Here is a 26,524-nt window from a genome sequence, read left to right on the forward strand (position 1 = left end):
TTGGTCAGATTGATGTCATAGCCTACTTTTATTGGCCGGGCTGATGTCATGGGTTTCTTTTATTTTCTATAAGTAGCCAACTCTCTGTTGTATTGAAAAGGGAATATTTTGGCTGAATACAATTCCAAGTAAGGTTTATTTCTCTTCAAGTTCTTCATTGAACTTTCACCGAACTTATCAAAGGTGCTACCTTTGTGGCGTCCATCCATTAATTTGACATTCTTGGTTTGTGCTTCACGTCAAGCAATAGGTCAAAAATTCACCACCATGTCAAATCTTATTTTGGGTTTGGGGTTTTGATAAATCTGATTTGGGGTCTCCGGACGTTCATTCTTAGGGTTCCGCATCAGTTTCTTAAAAGCACCAACAAATATTATAAAAGAAAGTTATTCCCTGGGACTCATCTCCAATCCCCTTATGAGAAAATAAAATAAAATAAAATATTAAACAAAAAGAAGATGAAGAAAGAAGAAGTCATAAAAATGGAAATGTTTTTGAAATTGGAGTAAATCATGATGAATGAAAGTTCAATGCAGCATTGCGAACATGATGATAGATTGTTAATGAAAAGAAAATGTCCCCCATAATGTAGTGATGTTGGAAAGATATTCAGATTCGACTGAAAACAAGATTCAATTCCTCTATTCCATGTTTCTCAATAGTGAAATCACTAAAAGGAATGGAGGTCATTATATAGTGTCAACTGACTCAAATTCTCTAATGTAAAATAGAGAGAGAGAGAGAGAGAGAGAGAATTAGAGAAATGGATTACAGTGGAAGGAGAGTCATGGACTTGGGAAAGTATCCGCTATAGCAAGGAGAGGAAGAGACCTTTGTCCCTCATTCCCATAGACATCTTTTGGTTTGTGTGGAAGAAAAGAAGTAAGAGAGCTTTTGAAGAATCAGCCACAAACTTTTAAATTATTGAAAAAAAAAAATGCTACTATTATAGATGTCATTTTGGGGTGTTTTGGTTGACTCTCAAGTAGTTCTTCTTCTTCTTCTTCTTCTTTTTTTTTTTTTTTTTTTGCAACACCCTTGTTGGCCTAACAAGGCTTAATCTCGGTTTGATGATAACAAACTAAGGATTCTAATTGTGCTTTCAAGTGAAATTTCAGTTATTATATTTCTTACAAGCACAATGGTTAAACTCAGTAAAGATTGACTGAAGCTCAAATTAAATTCACAAGTCATGAAGAAAACAAGCTCACATAAGTATTGACAAAGCTTGGACGAAGTTAAAGCGTCATTACATGAAGACTTAGGATTTACTTGTATTTAACTGTTTTAAGAGTCTCATGTAAGTGTTCTTAAACTTTAAATTTGTTTATGAAGCTTTTAGGATTAAATATTGGACTTAGGGACCAATTTAAGAACTTGGAAAATATTTTTACTAAGTCCAAAATTCTTTTCAAGATAATACAAATAAGTTTCGGAATTAAAAATATAGAAAACACTGAATTACAGAGTGTTCAGGCGTCTGAGGAATATGCTCAGTAGACTAAATTGCTACTGTCAATGTAAAGAAATCAGAACAATATTAGTTCAGGTGACTGAATGAAATTCCAATCACCCGAACTGGGTAAAGCGACTAAACTTATAAGTTCAGGCGACTAAATTGCCACTGCCAGTTCTGGAGCGCATATTTTAATTGGTTTGGGCAACTGAAGCTCGTGTTTTAAACTTGCGAACTACGCAATTTCTTTCCAATTTTTGCGAGATATGGTTTCCAAACTTGGGGAAAACGGTAAGAATTTTTCCCTAGCTATGTAAGGCTTATTATATGCGCATTAGGGCACCGAAATACATTGATTATACTTTGATTCATTCTTTGAAAAGCTGTTGTGCGCAATTCTTCGCCCTAAATTGATTTTTGATTTATACTTCTGATTTTCTCATTCTTCGAATCAGAAAACCCTTGATTAATTGTTGAGCTTCGTTGCAAATTTGCTGTTAAGAGTTCATAGTGATTTTATTGTTGCACAAATTTGCTATACTGTGAGAGTAATCTACTTGTTGGCGATTCGGGGATAGAATCGTTGCCTAGCGAGAGGGCTGTTCTTGCTAGAGAGAGGTCGCCACCTACCAATAGAGAGAGGGAACTCCACCTATTGAACGGAGAGAGTAAGGAAAATCCTCACAGCAAGTTGCTTAGGGCAAGGATGTAAGCTGGACGCCGAACCTCGTAAAAAATTTGCGTGTTCATCTTCTTTCCCTAAAACTCTTTAATTTTCTGCACTTATAACTTGCTTATTAACTGCTGTGTATGCTTTAAATTGATTGGGAAACTTGTTGAATGCTGAGATTGAGTTAAGAATACCTTGAATGATTAAGACGATTTGTGTACACTTTGGATGATATAAATTTCCGGTTGAAAATCAGATAATTGCTGAAATTCTGAATTAAATTTAATTGGTTGAGGTTAAGTTATTTTAGTTGATTGATTGTTCAAGCATAAGAAGGATACTTGCTTGATTAATTTTGTTCTTGTTCTATGTATATATTTGTTCATTGTTTAAATTCAGAGTTGATATTTGAATTTGCTGAAAGTAAAATACAGCTTGTGTTTCAAATTACATTTATACTTAGGATTGTTTATTGGTATAGTCGTTCGCTGATTAGTTGATTTGTGGTGATTGAGATTATCTAAAAGGTTTAAAATAAATCAAGCTTCCGCATAATAAAACTTAAAATACCCAATTCACCCCCCTCTTGGGACTACACCGTACTTTCAACCCTGCGGTGCGGGTGACTTCCCATGTTTTTTTATACTTGAGTGGCATCATACCCTTTGATAAAATTTTCTTTTCTTATCATAAAAAATTATTTAGAGTATTTTTTTCGTTGTTACTTTTCTTTTGTTTTCTTGTGAACTTGCAATTTTCCAAATGTTTTTGTCAATAAATAGCCGCAAGATGATCTCAGTAATTAGCCAGGGTTTTCGTCTAATCTGAGATCACATGGAACCAGAGCAGGGCAGAGCACTCCCTGTGCCTCCTTTTAAACACATGCATGCTGCAAGCTGCTTTGTCAATGCATAAACTGCAGAATCTGACAATGCATGCTTGCTGTCATAGCCTTTTCCTCCTCACAACCACAGAATTTGCACCAATCTGTAAATCTTGCCCAGAGTTGTTCGTTTCTGTTTTGACTTTTTGTCTAATATTTAGGTTCTTCTTGCCAGGGGCATATGTTTAATTTTTTTAACAAGCCGCTCTGTTAATTGTAATCGCTGTATCCAACTCTTTCTGATCAACCCTAGTCATCATGGTTAGTAGCTTCTGTCTTAATATGTTCCTCTTCGATCATTCTGAGAATCCCAGCACCCCACCCAGCTCACCTTATCCAAGTTGAATGGTGACAATTTTCTTTTATGGTAGCAACAGCCTTGATGTTTATTACTGGTATCAATTGGGGAACAATGACCACTCATGAAACCTGATGATAAGAATCAAGCTAAAGTGGTTCATCAGATTGCTAATCATTCTCTGATCAAGCCATGGCTCTCAAAATCTATGTAAGATCATATTAGGCTTATTAGCAAAGCCTTTCTTTCTCATTTATTCTGCTAAGCATATTCGGGATGCTGTGGCAAGCATGTATTCCTAACAGAATAGTCTTATTCGTATTTATCAGCTTCAACGATCTATTAATAATCTATGTCAAGGGGAGCCATCATTTCTGAGTATATCCCCAAGTTTCAGAAATTATAGCAAGAACCCTCAGTACTTGAGATACTGACTTTTAAGTGTCATGATGATCTTGTTAATATGAGAAAATCCTAGATCATCACAAACCTTGAGTTTTAGGCAGGACTGAAACCTGATTTTGAAACCTCTTTTTGTTCAATTGCCGAATTCTTCTAATTTTCCCAAACTTACAACCGTATATGGTCGTGTTCTTCAAGACAAAGTGTCAGAAGACAATGGATGTCACTTCTCCAATTTTATATGCATATGCATCTGCTCTTGCCTGCCCATGGGAATCATATCATGGGCATGGCTTTCCACTGATGGCCATGGTGATTCCTTGATCGGTCATGGTCAACGATGTGGTGATAGGTGTTGCTCTCGTTGCAATAAATGAGGTCACACCTATCAACTTTTTCTGGTATTTGCATGGTCATCTACTTCTCATAATAGCAATAGTCGCACCCACACTGCTATATTCCAATGCTGCAACTTCAATGATCCCCCTCCTTCAGCCTACCAAAGCCTCGGGTGATGTAGAAACATCCTCTGCAGCTCTTCAGGCTACCAGTTTTTACAGCCTTGGACTTGATTGTGGAAACACTAATCACAAGACAGGAACGTCCTCCTCCCTTACTAGTGCCATTTATGACTTATGTACGGAGCTTTTACCATCATCATTGCCTTTTTGGATACCTGAACACAAGAATAATGATTGGTTCGGTCTGGAAATGCATGGTCTCTACCTCCTTGATGATGATTCTCAATCAAAGTTCAGTAGCTTCTTTAGTGTCAGCAAAGAAGAGATTCACACATGGCACCGTAGTGCAGGACATCTATCTCTTCCTATGTCAAAACAGTTGTTGTCTTTCCTTTTGTTAACTTCCTTTGATAAATGTAATAGTTGCATTAAAACAAAAAACGATTGTCATGTTACACTCCCTCCTATTATTCATAAGAATGCTACAGGTATTTTGATTTATTTCATTCTTATTGAAGTCTTTGATGAATTGAAAGGCTTAATCACAAGGATAGGTCTCTTCCTCTATTTATAATATATATCAAGTACATAACAATAACCACAATACCCTTACTGACTCATGCCTGCTAGCATAGCAATTAAACATGCACATGACCAAAATAACTAGTAACAAACCAAAATAACTAGCAACACTCACCCTCAAGCTGAAGCATAGATATCATATGCTCCAAGATTTTTATAAGTGAATTTGCACATTGCAATTCAAACAGCACATGAGTGGTTGTAATGAGCTTCAGTGCAAATTTTTCCTTAATAAAGTGACAATTAATTTCAATATGCCTTGTGTGCTCATAGGAAACTAGGTTAGAGGCTATACGAATTGCAGCTTGGTTCTCACACATCAACTCTATTGATTGAAAATGTGGAAAGCTAAGTCCTTAAAAACATTTCTTTAACCAAACAAGTTCACATGTAGTGTGAGCTATAGTGTGATGATATTTTGACTCAGCACTTGACCTGGCCGCCATAGTCTGTCACTCTTCCAGGATACCAAGTTACCACCAACAAAAATACAATACCCAGTTGTGGATCGTTTGTCGGAAGGTGACCCAGCCCAATCTGCATCTATAGATCCCTAGATATAAGTGTGAATCGAAACCTGATATAAGAGACCTCTCAACAAGCACACCTTTGAGGTATCCCAAGAAGCAGCTTACAACATTCTAGTGATTCTTTGGCTCACAACACTTGTTGCAAAAGATATATCCAGTCGAACAATTGTGAGATAGTTCAACTTCCCATCAAGTCTCTAATACCATTTAGAGTCAGCCAACAAATGACTCGTGTGGAACTAACTCTTTGTTAAGGTCCATAAGTGTGTAGGCCAACCTCATCCAAGAGGTCAAGAACATACTTCCTTTATGACAAAACGCTTCCCATATGAAACCTGGATACTTCTATACCCAAGAAATATTTCAATGGTCCTAAATCTTCGGTATGAAATTAAGTCTATATAAAATACTTTAGGGGACTGCTTTAGACTATACAACAATTTCTTAAGACAGCACACTAAACTTGACCCCTTAAGCAATAAACCCATGTGGTTGCTCCACTAGACCTCCTCTTGAAGATCATCATGTAGGAACACATTCTTCACATCCAACTTATGCATAGGCCAATGACAGATGGTGGCTAGGGATATGAAAAACAAACTAATGCAACTTTATAGACCATGGAGAATATGTTTGACTAGTCAAAACTATACACCCGAATATGTCCCTTGGCAACAAGGTGAGCATTCAAACGGACCACAAAACCATCAAGATTGACCTTCCACCATACACATCTAGCAACAACCAACCATGTACCTATATTGAGGAAAAGGTACCAATGCCCAAGTACCATTATCTTGTAATGCATACATCTCTTCAACCATTACAGTCCTCCATCCAGAATGAGCTAAGGCTTTAGAAGCAAACTTAGGTTTAGCAACAAAAGAAAGTGCACAAATAAAATAATAATGTACGGGTGGCAAGAAATCATAGTAAATGAAATTAGAGATGAGATGTTGTGTACAAGTGCAGTTACCTTTCTAGATAGCAATAGGAGGATCAAAATCTTGGGAAATAGGATCATTAAACAAGAAAACCAAAGGCATAGCAGTGAAAGCTAGAAGAAGCTCTCCTCCATTAAGCCCTTGTTGTGTAAACACTTTCCAATTAGGACGATAAAGGTGATAAGGGACTTAAAGTAGATGAAGATGCAAGTAGATGACTTGACCAAGGACTCAAACTTTCATAGAAACATCAAATTTTAGTCAAAATTTCGAGTTACAAAGGCTATTGAATCGAAGCTCACTATCAAATTCATTGTTGCAAATTTTTAGTAGAAATTTTGATGTTTTGGTAAATTTTGATTAAAATTTTGATGTTTCGATAAATTTTAATAGGAATTTCAAATTTTTTTGTAAATTTCAATGGAAATTTATTATTATTAAATAAATTATTTATTATTATATCAATTATAAATATTATAATAATAAATTTTAATAATGATATAGTATACAAAAAAATACTATACTATAGTATAAAAAATATACACAGGCGCGCATATATTGTAATAAAATATTATATATAATATAATATATATTACACAAATTTAAAAAATAATATTAATAATAAATCTACAAAATAATATCGATATTATGATATCATTAATATTACAAATATATAATATTATGAAAACCAAAATAAAATATTGAACTTGGAAGTGACAAATAAGGAGAAGACTAAAAATAGGAGATTTATTTGCAAAATTAGAGTTCTTGAAATTAAGATGGCATTAAAAAAGATGAAAAGTTGGAAATCTATAGGACCAGATAAAATACCTATTGAAGTTTGGAAATGTTTAGGGGATAAAGGAAATAATTGATTAACTAATATATTCAACATTATTATAAAAACGAAGAAAAATCCAAAAGCATGGAGGAAAAGTAGGTTAGTACCTTTATGAAAAAACAAAGGGGATACTCAAAATTGTAATAACTATCGTGGACTTAAGATTATGGGTCATGCAATGAAATTATGGGAAAGGGTAATTGAACATAGAATAAAACTAGAAACAAGAAATTCTGAAAATCAATTTGGATTTTATATCTGGGGCGATCAACAACAAAAGTTATTTATCTTTTAAGAAGCTTAATGGAAAAGTTTAAGGAAAAGAAAAGGGGCTTGCATATGATTGTTATTGACCTAGAGAAAGCTTATGATAGAGTACCTTGAGAATTTATTTTGTGGGTCTTAGAAGGTTTGCAGTAGATATATTGAGGTCATTAAGCGTATGTATGATACAGTAGTAACTACTGTTAGGACTATAGGAGGGGAATCTAAATATTCTCCAATCATAATAGGTGTGCATCAAGGTTCTAATTTAAGTCTTTATCTTTTTTCTTTAGTGATTCATGAACTTACTAGGAATATTCAAAATGAGATCCCTTGGTGTATGTTGTTTGCAGATAATATCGTGTTGATTAATGATAGTAGGAGGAGAGTGAAATCTAAGCTAGAACTTTGGAGAGCCACACTAGAGTCTAAAAGGTTTAGAATAAGTAGGAATAAGACAGAGTATATGATATGTAATTTCAGTAATGTAGGAGTAGTAGTGTAGAGAAGATTAAACTTGATAATCGAGAGATTAATAGCAATAATAGATTTAGATATTTAGAATCTATTATGCAAGCGGAAAGGGAAATTGATGAAGGCATAGTACATATAATTAAAACAGGTCGGGTTAAATGGAGGACTGCGTCAGGTGTATTGTGAGATCGTACAATATCCTTAAAAATAAAAGGAAAGTTTTATAAAACGGCTATAAGGCCGGCTATGCTTTATGGTTCAAAATGTTGGGCAATTAACAAACAACACATACAAAAAGTGAAAGTTGCTGAAATGTAAGAACCCGACCCGTGGGATATGGAATAAATAAATAAGAAAAAGGTAAAACACTGAATTGAGCAGGCTTCGTCGACGAAGCCGGAGTTTCGTTGACGAAGGCCCTTCTATTGTTCGGCGACGAAATGCAGAGGCTCGTCGACGAGGAGAAGTCGAGTGGTTTTGGGAAATCCAGAAATCTCAGGCTCGTCGACGAGGCCACCACTACGTCGACGAATTTTCTTCACTGGCTCGTCGACGAAGACGCCGCCTCGTCGACGAAGTTGGCCGAGTCAAAGGCTTTATAAATATCCATTTCTTTGCTTAGAAGCTAAGATATCCAAATTCCTCTCTCTCTCTCTCTCTCTAGAACTCGAAGTCTCACTCTCTCTCTCTAGATTTCTTCGTCGTTCATTGTTAGAATCGACAAACCAACGTTACTACGAGGATCAGGGAAGGAATCTCTACGTGTTCTGCAGAACAGATCTTCATTTTGAGGTCTTCGAGTTTTGACCCAAAAATCGAGGTAGGGTTCGATTTTCATTTCCATTTCAATAGAACTGTAGGGAGTAAGATTGTAAGTAATTATTGTACTGTGGTTTATAGGTTTTGGAAACTTAGTTTGCTGTTTAGGAGCCGTAGAGTTCTAGTTGAATTTTCGGGGAAAGGTAAGGGGATTCTGTTTATATCGGTTATTTTCGAAATCGGATTTGATAGAACTGTGGTTCACGATCCTATGTGTGTTTTGGCTACTTAATTGGGGAAATCTAACGAGTAAAAATTACGGGATTTTCATGTTACAGTTTTGGGAAAAAGGGGGCGTCGAGTTGCATCTCTGGTTTCGTTGGAAAGTCGTGGATATGTTGTATTATATATTGTGTTATAAAGATGGTCGAGCCTTGACATGTTTTAAACTGTATTATGAAAATCATGATTTTGTGATCACCAATTAAGTGTGGAATGAACTGTTACATGAATATGCATGAGTTGTGATTTGCTGAAATGAGATATAGGAACGTGCATTCCGAATTGTTCCAGGTTGTGAAAGAGTGTCCGACTCTATATCCGAGGGTGTGAAATATCACTTGCCAGTGACAAGAGTGTCCGGCTCTATATCCGAGGGTGTGAAATATCGTCTCTTACCGACTAATCACCGAAAGGTGTGGATCCACCAGATGTACCGGTACGATGCCATCGGAGCCTGGGGCTACGCCATGTGCCGGGGACGTCGTGTAATGCGGGCCGGCTTCATGCCAAAGGGTGTGACAACACTGGGTTACTTGATCATGTGCGTGTTGGGAACTGTTTTGTGGAAATATTGGAACTGAACGGTGTATATTTTTATATGTCATGATAACACTCATATGTCACACACCGATATAACCTGGATTTGCCTTACTGAGAAGTGTCTCACCCCTATCGTACATACATGTTTTCAGGTCCTTCGAGTAATCGGAACTAGCGTCCTTGTGTTGGGAGTGTGGTGGTCGATTTATTGCATAGAGTACTAGTGGAAGTACTTGGACTATTAGAGGGTTGTCCTTTTGGGTATTGCTAGCACCCTGGGCTATGTTTTGTATTATGGAGCTTAGATTCTATTTGTATAGACTCTGGTATGGTACTATGTATGTATGGAATGAACTTTTCCGTTGTGTATATGTCATGTATGTGAATGTGTATAGGGTGTACGGGAACCCCACGGGGACGAACCCTCATTCATTATAGTATCATGTGTGTTTTGTATGATACAGGGACAGGTTAGGTTACTATATCACACCCTCGGTCCCATTGCCGGGTTTGGGCATAACAACTTGGTATCAGAGCTAACTAGGTTGATAGGTCTTATAGACTTGGTTAAGCGTAGCTGCGTGTACATACCAGAGTATAAAATGTAGGAAATGGATAGAATAGGTCGAGGGTTGTTTTGTTGCTAGACAGGGACTCGTTGGCAGTGTTCTGTGTTGTTCCTAGAATGACGATTTCAAAAAAATCACGGCAAACCATTGATGGTTTCGTGTCAATGTGATAGGACAGACCTGGACCCATAAGATTGGTAGCTAACATGATTAGATGTCACTGATTATGTAAAATGTATATGACGTAGGAATTCTAACCGATTCCTATTCTATTTTCAGAATGGAGCCCAAGGATAACAACTTGGATAGTGGCTCCGAGGGGACTGCGAGCGATGAGTCTCCTTCTGTGCCTCAAGGATTGACGAGGCAGGTTATGAGGGAGATCGGGCGGAGTGTTAGGAAACGTGAGCGCTCTCCTACTGCTGCGGAGTGTACCATCGAGAGGTTCACACGTATGCACCCTCTGACGTTTTAAGGAGCACCCGATCCGATGATAGCGGAGGACTGGGTCGAGAAGACCAAAAGGATCCTGGAGGTCCTACACTGCACAAATAAGCAAAGGGTCCTCTACGCTACCTTCCAGTTGTCTGGGGAGGCTAGGCGATGGTGGACTGCGGTGAGTCTGCTGAAGAACCAGAGAGTCGGTCCTACAGAGATGACGTAGAGCCACTTCAAGGAAGTGTTCTTTGAGAGATACTTCTTGTCCTCCACACGTGATGCTAAGGCGGATGAGTTCTCTGTTCTGACACAGGGAGATATGACAGTGCAGGGGTATGCTGCTCGGTATATAGAGCTATCCCATTTCACGCCGTGCTTGGTCTCGAACGAGTATAAGAAGACTCGGAGGTTCGAGAAGAGCTTGATGAAAGACATCCGCGGATGAGTGGGTATGTTGCAGATCCGTGAGTTTTCGATTTTGGTGGATAAGGCCACTGTGATCGAGACCGGCATCCGAGAGGATGAGGTAGATCAGGAACTGAAGAAGATGTCAGTGCCATCAGGTTCTAGCCAAGGATCATGGAAGAAGAGAAACAAGGGCTCAGGTTACCGTTAGAATACCGAGCGTCAGGGTGCTTAGGGGGATCAGTCGCGCGATCATTGTATTAGGTGTCACAGATGGCATGAAGGTGAGTGCCAGTCATTTTGGGGCAACTGTTACAATTGTGGCAAATCAGGCCACATGGCTCGTGACTACCGCGCACCGAAGAGAGACACGCCTACATCCAGTGTGAACCGGGGTAGCAATCAGATACCTCAGGGAACCAGCCAAGCGATCACAGCTCCGGCGAGGGTATACTCTCTTACTCCAGCGGATGCTAACCGTGCGAGGAATGTAGTGACAGGTACCTTATTATTGCTTTCAAATAGAGCTGTTGTTTTATTTGATTCGGGTGCAACCCATTCTTTTGTATCTGTGAGCTTTGTGAAGCTGTGTGGGGTTGTGACCCAAGTTATGAATAAGGGGCTATCTGTAGCTACACCGTCTGGGAGTGTAACGTCTTGTAGGAGGATGTTAGAAAACTGTCCAATGGAAATTCAGGGAAGGCTGCTACCGACGAATCTTGTGGTGTACGATATGTCTGGTTTTGACGTCATACTGGGGATGGATTGGTTATCCTCCAGTTATGCTGTGATCGACTGTCGTGGAAAGGTAATAGTGTTCAGACCTCGTGGGGAGCCAGAGTATGAGTTTATAGGATCGTGTGTGCGTTCGACGCCATAGATTCTATCGACATTACAGGCGAGAAGGTTACTACTGGACTGACGTCAGGGGTACATAGCTTGCGTGAAAGAACCACTGCGGGATGAGTTGAAACTTGAGGATATTCGAGTGGTTAATGAGTTCCCGGATGTGTTTCCAGAAGACTTACCCGATTTGCCTCTGGATCGTAAGGTGGAGTTTGCGATAAAGTTGCTGCTTGACAAGGCACCGATTTCTAAAGCTCCATATCGGATGGCTCCAGCAGAACTTCAGGAGTTGAAGGAGCAGTTGTAGGAATTACTGGACAAGGACTTTATCTAACCTAGTGTTTCACCCTAGGGAGCTCCAGTTTTGTTCGTGAAGAAGAAGGACGGGTCGATGCACATGTGCATTGATTACCGTGAAATCAACGAGGTGACTGTGAAGAATCGTTACCCGTTGCCTCGTATCGATGATCTCTTTGACCAGCTATAGGGGATGCCGGTCTTTTCGAAGATCGACCTACGGTCGGGGTATCATCAGGTGAGGGTTAGATCTGAGGATGTTGCGAAGACTGCTTTCTGAACTAGATACGGCCACTACGAGTTCTTAGTCATGCCTTTTGGGTTGACGAATGCTCCGACAATATTCATGGATCTGATGAACAGGGTTTTCCATAAGTACCTGGACCAGTTTGTAGTGGTGTTTATTGACGACATTCTGGTATACTCGAGGAGTTCGGAAGAGCATGAAAATCATCTGAGGTTGGTGCTACAGATCCTGCAAGAGAGGAAGTTGTATGTCAAACTGAAGAAATGTGGATTTTGGTTGAATCAGGTTGCGTTTTTAGGTCATGTGGTGTGTAAGGGCGGTATCTCAGTTGATCCTAACAAGATTGAATCTGTGGTCGACTGGATGAGACCGAGGGGTGTGCAGGAGGTTCGGAGTTTTCTGGGATTAGTGGGTTATTATCATCGGTTCGTGGAGGTATTCTTTAAGTTGTCTGGGCCTCTGACACGACTGACCAAGAAGGGGGTGAAGTTTGATTGGACCGAAGATTGCGAGCAGTGTTTTCAGGAGTTGAAGCACCGACTGGTTACTGCTCCGGTCTTGACCATTCCTTCTGGGGATGGCCGTTTTTTGATCTGTAGCGACGCATCTCTGAAGGGTTTAGGATGTGTGCTTATGCAATAGGTAAGGTAATAGCTTATGTTTCTCGGCAACTCAAGGAATACGAGAAAAATTACCCTACGCATAATCTGGAATTGGCTGCTGTAGTTTATGCACTGAAGATCTAGCGACACTACTTGTATGGTGTTCAATGCAAGATTTTCACTGACCACAAAAGTCTCAGGTACTTTTTCACGCAGAAGGAGTTGAACATGAGGCAGAGACGGTGACTTGAGCTGATCAAAGACTACGATTGCACCATCAGTTATCACCCAAGCAAAACTAACGTGGTAGCTGATGTGTTGATTCGGAAGTCGAACCATGCGGCAGTATCTGCAGTTGTAGCTCAGCATCATATCAGACGGGATCTAGAAAGCCTTGGTATAGAGTTGGTGGCCAGAGATCATTAGGCTTTCATTGCTAGCTTGGTGATTCAGCCGACTTTGTTTAAGCGTATTAAAGCCGCACAAGCTAGTGATGCGGAGTTAGTTGAGATTGTGGAGAAAGTGCAGCAGGGGTTGGCTGCGGATTTTAACATCTCTGAGGGAGGTGTGTTGAGGTTTGGAACCAGGCTTTGCGTTCCAAACGACGACGAGATCAGAAGGATGATTCTGGAGGAAGCGCATCGTTCTTTGTATATGGTACATCCTGGTAGCACAAAAATGTATCAAGATTTGCGCAAGACCTTCTGGTGGAGTGGTATGAAAAGGGAGATTACTCAATTCGTGGAACAATGTCTGACGTGTCAGTAGGTGAAAGCTGAACATCAAAGACCGGCAGGGCCGTTACAGCCCTTAGCTATTTCGGAGTGGAAATGGGAGCATATTTCCATGGACTTTGTTACCAGACTGCAGCCAGCACTTCACGGGCAGAACGCCATTTGGGTAAGACAGGTTGACGAAATCTACTCACTTTATACCGATGAAGGTTAGCTACCCTTTGAGTAGGCTAGCAGACTTGTACATGCATGAGATAGTTAGAATGCACGAGGTACCAGTGTCCATTGTGTCAGATCAAGACCCGAGGTTTACCTCTCGATTCTGAAAGAGCTTGCAGGAAGCACTGGGGACAAAGCTTACTTTCAGTACAGCGTTCGCCGCCGTGAGTTGGAATTCGAGGTGGGGGGTAAGATATTCCTGAAAATCACTCCGATGAAAGGGGTGATGAGATTCGGGAAGAAGAGCAAGCTGAGCCCAAGGTATATCGGACCATTCAAGATTCTTGAGCGAGTGGGTCTGGTAGCCTACAGGATTGCATTACCCTCAACGCTCTCGAGGATCCACGATGTGTTTCACGTATCCATGTTGAGGAGGAAGTACCCATTCAAGTTCTGGACCGTAAAGTTCAAAAGCTACGTACCAAGGACATACCGTTAGTGAAGGTATTGTGGCAGAATCTCACAAGGTTGAGGAAACTTCTTGGGAATTAGAAGCGGAGATATGCCGGAAGTATCCACAGTTGTTCTAAGAGGTAGGTTGGTTAGTAGAGTTAGTTGAGTACGTGTGAATAATGTTGCTATTGTATTGTAAAGGTGGTTAGTCTCTAGGAGTGGGTGTTATTGTGAACTCCCGAGACAGTATATGTATGTAACCACGGTATTCTTTCGCCATAAGCGAGGGTATGTATGTACTGTGACGGGGCTACGTTGTAAGTGGCCGCCAGCTCTTCCTAGAGTCAGGTATGTGTATTTGGTTGTATGGATGAGTTCATCAATAAGAGATTACAAATTTCGAGGACGAAATTTTTGTAAGGAGGGGAGGTTGTAAGAACCCGACCCCTTAGATATGGAATAAATAAATAAGAAAAGGGTAAAACTGTAAATTGAGCAGGCTTTGTCGACGAAGCCAGAGTTTCGTTGACAAAGGTCCTTCTAATGTTCGGTGAAGAAATGCAAAGGGTCGTCGACAAGGAGAAACCAAAAGGTTTTGGGAAATCCAGAAATCTCAAGCTCGTCGACGAGGCCACCACTACGTCGACAAATTTTCTTCACTAGCTCATCGACGAAGACGCCGCCTCGTCGACGAAGTTGGTCGAGTCAAAGGCTCTATAAATATTCATTTCTTTGCTTAGAAGCTAAGATATCCAAATTCCTCTCTCTCTCTCTCTCTATCTAGAACTCGAAGTCACACTCTCTCTCTAGATTTCTTCGTCGTTCGTTGTTAGAATCGACAAACCAACGTTACTACGAGGATTAGGGAAGGAATCTCTACGTGTTCTGTGGAACAGATCTTCATTTTGAGGTCTTCGAGTTTTGACCCAAAAATCGAGGTAGGGTTCGATTTTCATTTCCGTTTTAGTAGAACTATAGGGAGTAAGATTGTAAGTAATTATTGCATTGTGGTTTATAGGTTTTGGGAACTTGGTTCGCTATTTAGGAGTCATAGAGTTCGGGTTGGATTTTCGAGGAATGGTAAGGGGATTCTATTTATATCGGTTATTTTCGAAATTATATTCGGTAGAACTGTGGTTCACGATCCTGTGTGTGTTTTGGCTACTTATTTGCGAAAATCTAACGGGTAAAAATTACGGGATTTTCATATTACAATTTTGGGAAAAAGGAGGCGTCGGGTTGCATCTCTGGTTTCGTTGGAAAACCATAGATATATTGTGTTATATATTGTGTTATAGAGATGGCCGGGTCTTGACTTGTTTTAAACTGTATTTTGAAAATCATGATTTTGTGATCACCAAATAAGTGCGGAATGAACTATTATATGAATATGCAAGAGTTGTGATTTGCTAAAATGAGATATAGGAACGTGTGTTCCAAATTGTTCCAGATTGTGAAAGAGTGTCCAGCTCTATATCTGAGGGTGTGAAATACCACCTACCAATGGCAAGAGTACCCGGCTCTATATCCGAGGGCGTGAAATATCGTCTCTTACCGGCTGATCGTTGAAAGGTGTGGATCCACCAGATGTACCGGTACGATGCCATCGGAGCCTGGGGCTACGCCATGTGTCGGGGACGCCGTGTAATGCGGGCCGACTTCGTGCCGAAGGGTGTGACGACACCGGGTTACTTGATCATGTGTGTGTTGGGAACTGTTTTGTGGAAATACTAGAACTAAACAGTGTATATTTTTATATGTCATGATAACACTCATATGCCACACACCGATATAACCTGGATCTGCCTTACTGAGAGGTGTCTCACCCCTATCATACGTACATGTTTTCAAGTCCTTCGAGTAACCGGAACTAGCGTCCTTGTGTTGGGAGCGTGGTGGTCGGTTTACTGCGTAGAGTACTAGTGTAAGTACTTGGACTGTAACAGGATTGTCGTTTTGGGTATTGTTGGCACTCTGGGTTATGTTTTGTATTATGGAGCTTAGACTCTATTTGTATAGACTCTGGTATGGTACTATGTATGTATGCAATGAACTTTTCCGTTATGTATATGTCATGTATGTGAATGTGTATAGGGTGTACGGGAACCCCACGGGCACGGACCCTCATTCATTATAGTATCATGTGTGTTTTGTATGATACAGGGACACGTTAGGTTACTATATCACACCCTGGGTTGCATTGCCGGGTTCGGGACGTAACATGAAATGCAAACGTTAAGGTGGAAGAGTGATATAACATAAAAAGATAAAGTAAAAAATAAGCATATACGCAATAATTTAGGTATTGCTGATCCCACCTAGTGGGACTAAAAGCTTGTTGTTGTTGTTGTTGTATATTTATAAATATTATTATGAATACTTAAATTATTATATATAATCTTAAAATAAGATAAAATATTAATTATTAATATTATTAATAAAAATATATTTTTATTATTAAATGCCCTCACACCCTTGTTTTACTATTTCATCCCTCCCATTTCCCAATTGCAATACTTGCCCCACTATTTATTATTACAAATATTCTTTATTCTTACTTGCCTCGCAATATGCAATTTATACAACCTACACGTTAAAACCTTGTCATGTATGCATTTTCTAAATTATTTTGATTCCAAAATTATGCATAATCATCTATTTTAATGTTTCCCAAAGTTTCATTGTAAATTTCCATCATTTACTATAAATTTTTGTCATTTCTTTACATTGAAATCGAAATTGTAACCTCAATAGATATTTTTGTTGAAATTTCTATAAATTGAGACTGTCAAAATTGAATTCTAAGTTCATAGACTAGATAATATGTCAGAATCAAAAAAATTAGGCAAAGGAAGAGACTCATCGAGATCAAAAGCACTCAAGGACTCAAACTAGGTGTAGACTCAAACTAGGTGTAGACTCAAAGAAGGTAACATTGGTAGAGACAAAGAAAAGATGCAAAGTAGGACTATAACAGCAATATCCATTTTGAGTGCATGTCATGAGTAGCCCAAAAAGACATATTTTATAGCACCAGGGTCCAACTTATCCACCCCAAGGGTTAACTGATGAACAAAGGAGCACCTAAATATATAAGGAGGTAAAGAGAATTAAGGAGCACTTGGGAAGAGAATGGAGTAGGGAACTTTCCCACCATGAAATAAGGATGACATTCTATTGATAAGAGAGCAGGCAGTAAGTACAACATCATTCCAAAACACCTCAAGAACATTCATTTGGTAAAGTAGGGCATGAGTGATCTTGAGGATGTGTGTGTGTGTTTTTTTTTTTTTGGCTCTATAACTCCATTTTGTTGTGGAGTGTAGACATAAGATGACTGCTCAATTGAGTGACCTACTCATCGACAATGAGTGCACTTGCAAAGAGGACCTCTACCACGTCCATCCATTCCACCAAAACCACCTCAAGAACATCTACTATCACATGGTGAGAAACCATAACCAACTTGTGTGATGAAAGCACTCATCTTAGAGCAAGAAGTTGAAACTCCAAAAATAGTGACCGAAAAATGTGTAGTGGATGAAGCACAAAGAAGACAAGAATAAACATCACAAAGGATCTGGGGCTGAACTACCTTAAACTCAAGTTTCAAACCCACCAAGATTCGAAGAATTATCACATGTTCCCTCTACTTTTGCATCTCACGAACATCAGCAATTACGGTGTCAAGTTCCTCATGGATGCACATCATCTCTACAAAGTACCCTGTAGCACTCCTGTCTTGTTTTAACTGGAAATACTCCAAGGATAGATGATACATATGTATAATGTTACTAGAGTATAAAAGGTTGACAAAATCCCAAATCACATTGCATACATCTAGAGCACATCCGTGCAATATGGGGTTCCATCGAGTTCCATAATAAGGAGACAATCAATGCATCTTCTTAAATTCACACTTCATCCCTTTTGGCATCACTAGGTCTAGCTTGAAACAAGTGTTCAGATTTACCTAGGCCTATCAAATGGATCTTGATAGCCTTAGACCACTGTACATAATTCTTTTTATCCAACTTCTTGGTTGTTACCTATGGTGACGACAAAGGAAACATACCCTTGGGATTCAATGTTACCTATGGTGATGACAAAAAAACATACTCTTGGGATTCATGGACTCCGTTCCACACTCACAAATTTAGACAAATGATAACAAGCTTAATAGTTGGAACAACTAGAACAACCACGAACAAGGTAACCACCACGAACAAGTCACAAATAGACTAGCATAAGTTTGCCATAGCACCAAGATGTTAACAAAGCCCCAAGAAACCAACACACAGACCTAACGGTACCAAATAGCCATTAACAAAGTGCTACAGGCAAACAATCGCAAACGTTGAATCTTTGAACAAACTACATGACCAACATCTTGATATCATGATGTATGGAAGTATTTAGGACATTCTAGAAGAAATCAGAGCAAAAAATATTGCTCAAAGAACTCTCATGTGCCAACATGTGGAGTTAAGAGTTTCCAGCTTCAGGCAGGTACATGACAGCACACGAGACACCATCTAGTCGGGAAATTTTTTAAGGCAGTATATCAGCAGGTTTTGATGGTAGTTATGGGCTTGTTTTTGCAAAATATGAAGGGTTTCTTTGAGTTTTTGAAAGTGCAGAAGCATCTAGGATTTTTTTTATGACTACAATGTTTTCTGACAACTACACTTGATTCTAGTCTTTGGTGGTGCAGATGATCCTCCTACTGCAGCAAGTTTAAGGTTTAGGGTTTGCTTTTGGTGGCGGCTATGCACTTGGGGTTTAGGTCAAATCTTGCACTAATACCGAGACTCAAGATTCACTAGCAACTCAGAATCCTCAATTCATAGCTTCACATCTCTTCGAGTTACCACCTGCAGACAAATGAATAGAAAAAGAGATTCAATGGGCTACAAGTAAAGTACTTGCGCCATTTCGTCAATGCCAATTAGAAGAATTGGGTGCAACTACTTGCTATGGATCCATTCTGTTTCAATGCTCAAAATAGCTCAACAACCAACAAGAGTCCTTTTGAGCTTGTTATAGGCTAGTATCGTCGTTACCTCAAACAATGAAGGAAAAAGTCCCAGGGCATACATCTTCACCAAAGAATGGAGATTGAATGTAGAGATTGCCCGAGCCTACCTGAAGAAAGCTTCCAAACAGATGAAGACATGGACAAATCAAGGGAGAAGGTCGTTGCACTTCAATGTGGGTGACTTGGTGCTTGTTAAGCTCAATTCTAAACAGATCGAGTCACTACAAGTTCAAGATAGGAGACTACTTCACAAATGTGAAGGATCAATCATCATCTTGGCTAAAGTTAGGAAGGCCTCTTACAATATTGATCCTCCAGCTTAACTGAAAGTGCATCTTGTGTCTCACAATAGCTGCCTCTATCCATTCAAGACCGACACTGAAGATCTAACAAAAACCAGTCAACCAAAGAACCAATGAAGACAACAACCTAACAAAAGAAAATTTGAAGTCATCCTTGTAGACAAAGAGTTCACATCATCAAGAAAGAAGCAGCACAAGTTCTTAGTGAAGTGAAAAGGCCTTGGAGATGAAGAAATCAGCTAGATTTTAGCAAAAGGCATGCAACTGTTTGTGAACAAAGTTAAAGAGTACCGAACATCAAAGTCTACGAGGACATCGACCGGATAAGTGGGGAAGTGCCACGACCCAAACTTGTTTAGGGCATTATACTTGCCTGTAACCACTTATATCGTTCGCAGGGGATGGATTGCCATCATGTAAATAGTAGTACAGGTTTTATTGCTTCAAGGGTATTTCTATCTCAGTATAAAAATGGGAGTATGACTCCTCGGGATGCTTCTTAGTGCCAAAGCTAAAATAGCATATAAAGCTCTTTAAAGGAGGGTGAGTGTCCATCAGTCATGTAAAACTCACTAGTCATTGTTCATTGTAAAGATGTCTAGCCTACTTGCTTCCCTTGCTAGACACACATTGCTTGTAGAGGTGTTGCTTAATGAATTTTATGTTGCTTCAATGTTTATCGCTTGCTTGCCAATTACTTCCATGAATTGCTTACTGCTTCCGCTTACAATTCATTCAACTACTATGAATGTGTTTTATTGGTCAATCGCGATAATCTTTGGTCAAGTAGTTAAGCAAGAGTGCATTAGCTAGTACAGTCCGGCCCTTCACAAGGTTTGAAATACTTGGCCCGTGGCACTAGGCTCAAATTGAAACAAGCGTTCAGATTTACCTAGGCCTATCAAATGGATCTTGACAGCCTTAGATAAGTGTACATAATTCTTTCTATCCAACTTCTTGGTTGTTACCTATGGTGATGACAAAGGAAACATACTCTTGTTATTCATGGACTACATTCCACACTCACAAACTTAGACAAATGATAACAAGTTTAAGAGTTGGAACAACTGAAACAACCACGAACAAGGTGACCACCGCAAACAAATCACAAATAAAGCAGCACAAGGCTGCCACAGCACCAATAAGTTAACAAAGACCCAAAAAACCAATACACAGCCCTAACGGTACCAAGCAACCATTAACAAAGTGCTATGAATGAACCATGGTCTTAAATTTCCACGAAATGGTCGAAATTTTAGTCGAAATTTCCGGTTTCCATCACCCTCGAAATCGAAATGGCAGTCGATTTCCGTCTTGCATAATTTCCGTCGAAATCTCAACAAATCATCTGAAATTTATCGAAATCTCGATATTTTAGCAAAACTTGCCAAAATTTTAACTATACAATGAAATTTGCTCAAAATTCAAATGCGAGATTTAGGAATTTCACTTAATTTATTTTATTTATTTTTTTCGAAACAAAAGATTATTACAAGTGCTTTTGAAATTATATGAAAAAATAAACTAACAACATTTTATTTAACCATTCAGGTCTAAATTATCATTATTTGTATAATAAATAATATTTAAATGATTTATGAATTGCATTTGTTTTAACTAGATATGTTTAATATATATTATTTTACAAATATGTTTGTAAAACATACTATATTACAACTAATACACAACATAGATGTATTTAACTTGCAATATATTAGTCGTAAAACTTACATTATTATGTCTATTGACCATTTCTAAAATTTCACAAAGAATTCTATGCTTTACTATTAATTTCCGTTATTTTTTCAAATCAAAATCAAAATTGACATTGAAATCGAAATTTTTGTCGAAATTTCTGTACTTTTTGAGCTTTGAAATTTGAGCCGAAATCAAAATTTGAGACCTTGGAATGAACAATCACAAAAGTTGAATCTTTGAATAAAATACACGACCAACACCTTAATATCATGATGTATGGAAGTATTTAGGACATTATGGAAAACATTAGAGCAAAAATATTGCTCAAAGAACTCTCATATGCCGACATGTGGAGTCAGAGTTTCTGGCTTCAAGATGGCACATGCAGTAGCAGCACACTGGACACCCTCCAGCGGTAAAATTGTACAGGGCAGTATAACGGCAGGTTCAGTGGGTAGATGTGGGGTTGTTTTTGTAAAATATGAAGGGTTTCTTTGAGATTCTGAAAGGGCAGCAGCGTCCAGGATTTTTCTGCCAACTACTGGACTTGTTTCTGGACTTTGGTGGTGCAGATGATCCTTCTACAGCTGCAGGTTTGAGGTTTAGGCTTTGGTTTTGGTGGCAGCTATGCACTTAGGGTTTAGGTCGGAATTTGAAACGGACAATCATGGAAACTTGAAGTATTTCTTTGGTATTGAGGTTTCTTTATTGAAGCAACATCTATGTCTTTCTCAACAAAAACAAACTCTTGATATTTTTTATTGTGCTCGCTTTCTTAGTGCTGAGCCAGTTAACAGCCACTTGATCCTAAGCTAAAACTTTCTAGAGATGGTGATCTTTAGACCCACAGATGTATCACTGATTGGTTGGCAAGCTCATTTATCTCACTATCGTGCACCTCGATCTATCCTTTGCAGTATGTATAGTCAGCCAATTCATGCATGACCTTTGCATTTATCTCACTATCATGCACCTTGATCTGTCCTTTGCATTACACTAAGCTCTCCTGGTCAACAGTTTCTTTTCAGTGCCATGGGCAGCTTAATATTTCAATATATTTGGACACTAATTGGGTTATATCAGTTGATCATTATTCAATATCTGATTATTGTAGTTCGATGAGTGGCACTTCATTTCTTGGCAAAAAGAAGCAATCTATGATGGCTCTTGCATCTGCTGGAGCCAAGTATCAGGCTATGGCCCATACAACCAGCGAGGTTTGTGCTTCCACCAGTTGTCTGGTAAGGCTTGCCAGTTTGTCGAGGTAAATCCTTGAATTATAACAATCAAGCTGCTATTCATGTTGCTTTTATCCTATTTACCATGAATGTGTGAAACAAACTCAAATTTACAGTCACTTTGTGTGTGAGAAGTTGGCTGCGGGCACCATCACCACTCTATTCACCTCATCTGTGCTTCATCTTGTTAATATATTTACCAATCTCTCTCCTGTGCTTAACTAACTTGTTTCTGGCAAGCTGGGCAGGATTCACATCTATGCCTCAACTTGAGGGGGATTGGGGAGATATATTACATATTCATATTTAGAGTCCTCTCTTTTTTTTTTTTCTTTTTTTTTTTTTTCCTTACAGATTTTCTTTTATTTATTAAATCCTCTACATTAACAAATAGCCTCAAGGTTAGCTTACTAATTGCCTAGGGTATTTTGTCCTAATCTGAAACCAAAGATGCAAATTTACCATTCGGAGTAAATCATCAGTCAATTTAACAGGACAATGGACTAATGGACAATGCTCTCCTACCAAAATCTTAGGGCACATCTCCTGCTGAAGATCATTAAAAATGCAACGATCTCTAATGCATCAACAGTATGTAAGCTAAAACCAGTACAACTGTTCACACGTTAAACATAATGTATTTTTTTGACTTCCTCTGCTAAAAACAAAGGAAAAAAAAAACATTAAAAAAATTTATTTCAGAACACCCATACGGCATCCTGCAGTGCATTATTGCAACACATTAGATTGTACCAAAATAAATAATAAAGTAATAAAACAGACAGGATATTTCAAAGAAACTAATTATATTTCATACCTGAAGCAATCCCATTCTGTCCTGTATGGATGTCTGAGATCTTCCCATTCTCCAGAAAACTGACCCAAATATCATTGCTGATGCAATTGACATCCTTGCCCGAACTTTGTTGGTTGGTCCATCGCGAGAAGCCTAGTCATCCATTGACAAGTAAAATCATAAAGGATGAGGAATTGAAATTAGGATCATTCAACAACTTTTACACACAAACTACAGGATGAGACAATTATCAGGGTGATAGAAATTAAGTGAACAATGAAACTGTAATTAAGTTACAGTGGCACATGCAAAATAGTCATTTTGGTCATTTAGCAATAGGACAAAACAATGACTAAACAGAAGTGATATTTTTGCAATTAAGTTAATTGCATAACTATAAAAAAAATTAAAATGGCATCTACAGTTTAAGTGAGTGAGACAACTTTCATCATCTGAAAATGGCATTGCTGAAATTAGAATAAAAAAAGGATAGGGGAAAAGAGTAATCAAAGTCTCTCTTTATATAGGGTAATAGAATTGTTTTTATAGGTAGACATAGGATAAAAGATATTGATTCTCAAATTCCAGTCCTATGAAACAGGAATGGGACAGAAAATAATGATGGTAAAGTTTTGTCAGGCAGTGGAAAATAAGCAACCAGCAAACAAAGGTCTAGATATGTGAATAAATATAATTTCATATTCTCGCTATTGTCTTGTCACTTGTCAATGTTACCATTATTCCTTATTGTCCAAGCAAATTACCCCTTGGAACATTCATTCAGAAATGCAGATTGCTAGCAAGTTAGGATGCAATATTCAACACTATCTACAATTTAAGACCTTATATTCAGATATGACTGGTAAGCTGTTACAAAATAACTACTAGAATTAACTGTCAATTTAAAATTCAGCTTAAAATTTGAATACAACCATCATTATCATTTGAAGAGGTATAATTAGCAACTCTTTAAGTAGTGGTGTCTGTTTGAAAGGGTATTATTGGAAACTTCTCTTGTTCCTAAATAAGAGATCTCAATGGCAGAAATCATCAAATCAAACTTCATTTTTCTTTCCCTCTCTTATTTCTTTCATAGTGAAATACACTATTTCTAGAGAAGTTCAGTACAGAAATCTTCATCTTTGCTGCCTCCTTGTGGTTTTGTTGCATCTCAAAGGTGATTTGCATCATTTCTCTGCAGCATTCAAGAGGGGCAAATATCACCTTAACAACTGTGAATTATTCACGCCTCAAAGACACGGAATATTCTGAACTTGTTCTCCTAACAGCCAGCATAAAACCACCAGTGTCAAAACATGTTGTGGTGCAGCCTCCTTGCTGGTGACCTCTGGCCCATATCCAAGCCTTTGTTAATGACAATTCTCAGGTTTCTGATTGGTTATGATCTGAGTCCCTTCTTGTTCCAACAAATTCTTCGCAATTCCTCTACTTTTCTCTGTGAACTTGCTCTTAGGCTTGAAATTGGAATCACATCATGAAAAGCATCAAATCAAAGTTAAAAGTTGAATTTATTTAATATGCAAGAGGCTCTGGAATGTAGTGTTGCAGCAGAGTTGAATTTATGATTGGGTGTTTGAGTTGCCCTAGGGTCATTATCCTTCCCTAGCATCCCCTACTCCCTTCTCCCTCTTCCCTCTTTTCTGCATGTTTTCTGTCTTGCATCTCTCTTTCCTGCCATAGTTCCTCTGTATATGGTTTTGCTCAACTGTTGCATAGAAGCCACTAAAATCGTGTTTGTCAATTATTCTACTCATAGACAAAGAAAATTATCCATGATTCTCCTGCTTTTTTTCCATTTATCTCTTCCACAATGTATTTGCCCTTTCAAATCACAGATTTACAGAAAAAACAATAAATAATGATAGTTGAAAGAACAACCTGCATCCATGCACGTTTAAGGAGCAGGCAGAACTGCCTCCACCAGCCTCCATTCATCTTGTTAATAGATTTTTTACCCAACTTTTTGCCATTCTTAGAGCTTTCCCTTCCCATAAGTGGAGTTGCATAAATAACTGCTGGTGCTTGTTGCGAGAATGAGTCAACAAAACCATCTATCCTTTTCTGGGAAGAATAGACACTTTCAGCTGAACTATAATCAATGGATATGAGGTCAGCCAAAAACTCAGCAGGATTCACATGATGTGGACAACGGTACCTAATGAAGTATGTTCATTGACCATCCATCAGAGATGCTGCCATTAATTAGACATTACAGAACTATAGATGCAGGATCATTCACATTACTAATTATTTTTCTCCAATAACACAGAATAATTTGACAGTGTACAATCATACACATGAAAAAAGGCAAGCTATCAACAACGTTAAGCAGCACCACATCAAATAATTAGTTTCTGACTGCTTTTACACTTAATTTAGACTAAATGAGGAAAATCTGTAGGGTAAAAACAACAAGTGAACAGGGAGAAATAGTTCAGCATCAATAGCTGTAGCTAATTGATGGAAGGAAAAAAAAAAAGAATTACCAAACATATCATAGACTAAAAGAGATTCAATCAAGGTACCGATAGATCATGACTGTCCGATGGAAATCTCATTTTACAAATACTTGCTTCTCGTGGGTAGTTGACTTTATTTTGGGAATTTTACACTTCTTATGGACTGAAAATCATCATGCAGCACTGTGGAGAAAACTTTGGATGTGACACTGCATAGTAGGCATGAACTCCTTCTAAAACATGTGTCTAATAGTTTGCTGCCGATATAGAAACACAATTTTTCATTAAACATCAAGAGATCAACATCTCTTTGTGGCCCACTATTATATTTTTTTGTGAAAACCAACAGATCTGAATTTAATTAAGGAATATCATGCACTAAAACCATAGAAAGCAGAAGATAGCACTAAACAACGAATATGGATAAATAAGGGTAGCTAACAACCCAAACTTTGAGAAGTATTCCAGTGGTTCATCACGTGCAGAACCAGCATAAATCAGTGCACCTTCTGTTAGCAACACAATATCATCAAATCTTCTATACACAGAACTTCTGGGCTGGTGTATGGAGCAAATTACAGTATGCCCATCCTGCGCAAGTTGTTGAAGTGTTTCCATTACCTTCTCTGCTTGGAATGCATCGAGTCCTGAAATGAACCAAAAGTGACTCATAACAACAACATAAAAGGCTAAAGTAACTTCAGTCCACTGGTTGAACACTATCATAAACAAATTAGCTGGATAAAATAGACATTCACGTTCATTAAAATTAAATGTTTACTGCCCAGCAAAGCATTGAAGATGAAACCCTTAATTTGGAATAACTTCAACATCAG

General features: G+C 38.5%; 1 protein-coding gene across 1 annotated transcript in view; it reads right to left on the bottom strand.

Annotated features, from left to right (window-relative positions):
* The window catches only part of LOC131153494 (ABC transporter G family member 7), a 63,339-nt gene that overhangs the window by 15,484 nt on the left and 21,331 nt on the right, over nucleotides 1-26,524 (bottom strand). The window contains exons 5-7 of the mRNA XM_058105837.1: nucleotides 26,134-26,335; nucleotides 25,108-25,384; nucleotides 23,230-23,361 (exon numbers count right to left, since the gene is read on the bottom strand). Of these exons, the coding sequence (XP_057961820.1) occupies nucleotides 23,230-23,361; nucleotides 25,108-25,384; nucleotides 26,134-26,335 (611 nt within the window). The remainder of the gene's footprint in view (nucleotides 1-23,229; nucleotides 23,362-25,107; nucleotides 25,385-26,133; nucleotides 26,336-26,524) is intronic.

This window comes from Malania oleifera, chromosome 4 (assembly GCF_029873635.1).
Source record: "Malania oleifera isolate guangnan ecotype guangnan chromosome 4, ASM2987363v1, whole genome shotgun sequence".
Taxonomy (NCBI): domain Eukaryota; kingdom Viridiplantae; phylum Streptophyta; class Magnoliopsida; order Santalales; family Ximeniaceae; genus Malania; species Malania oleifera.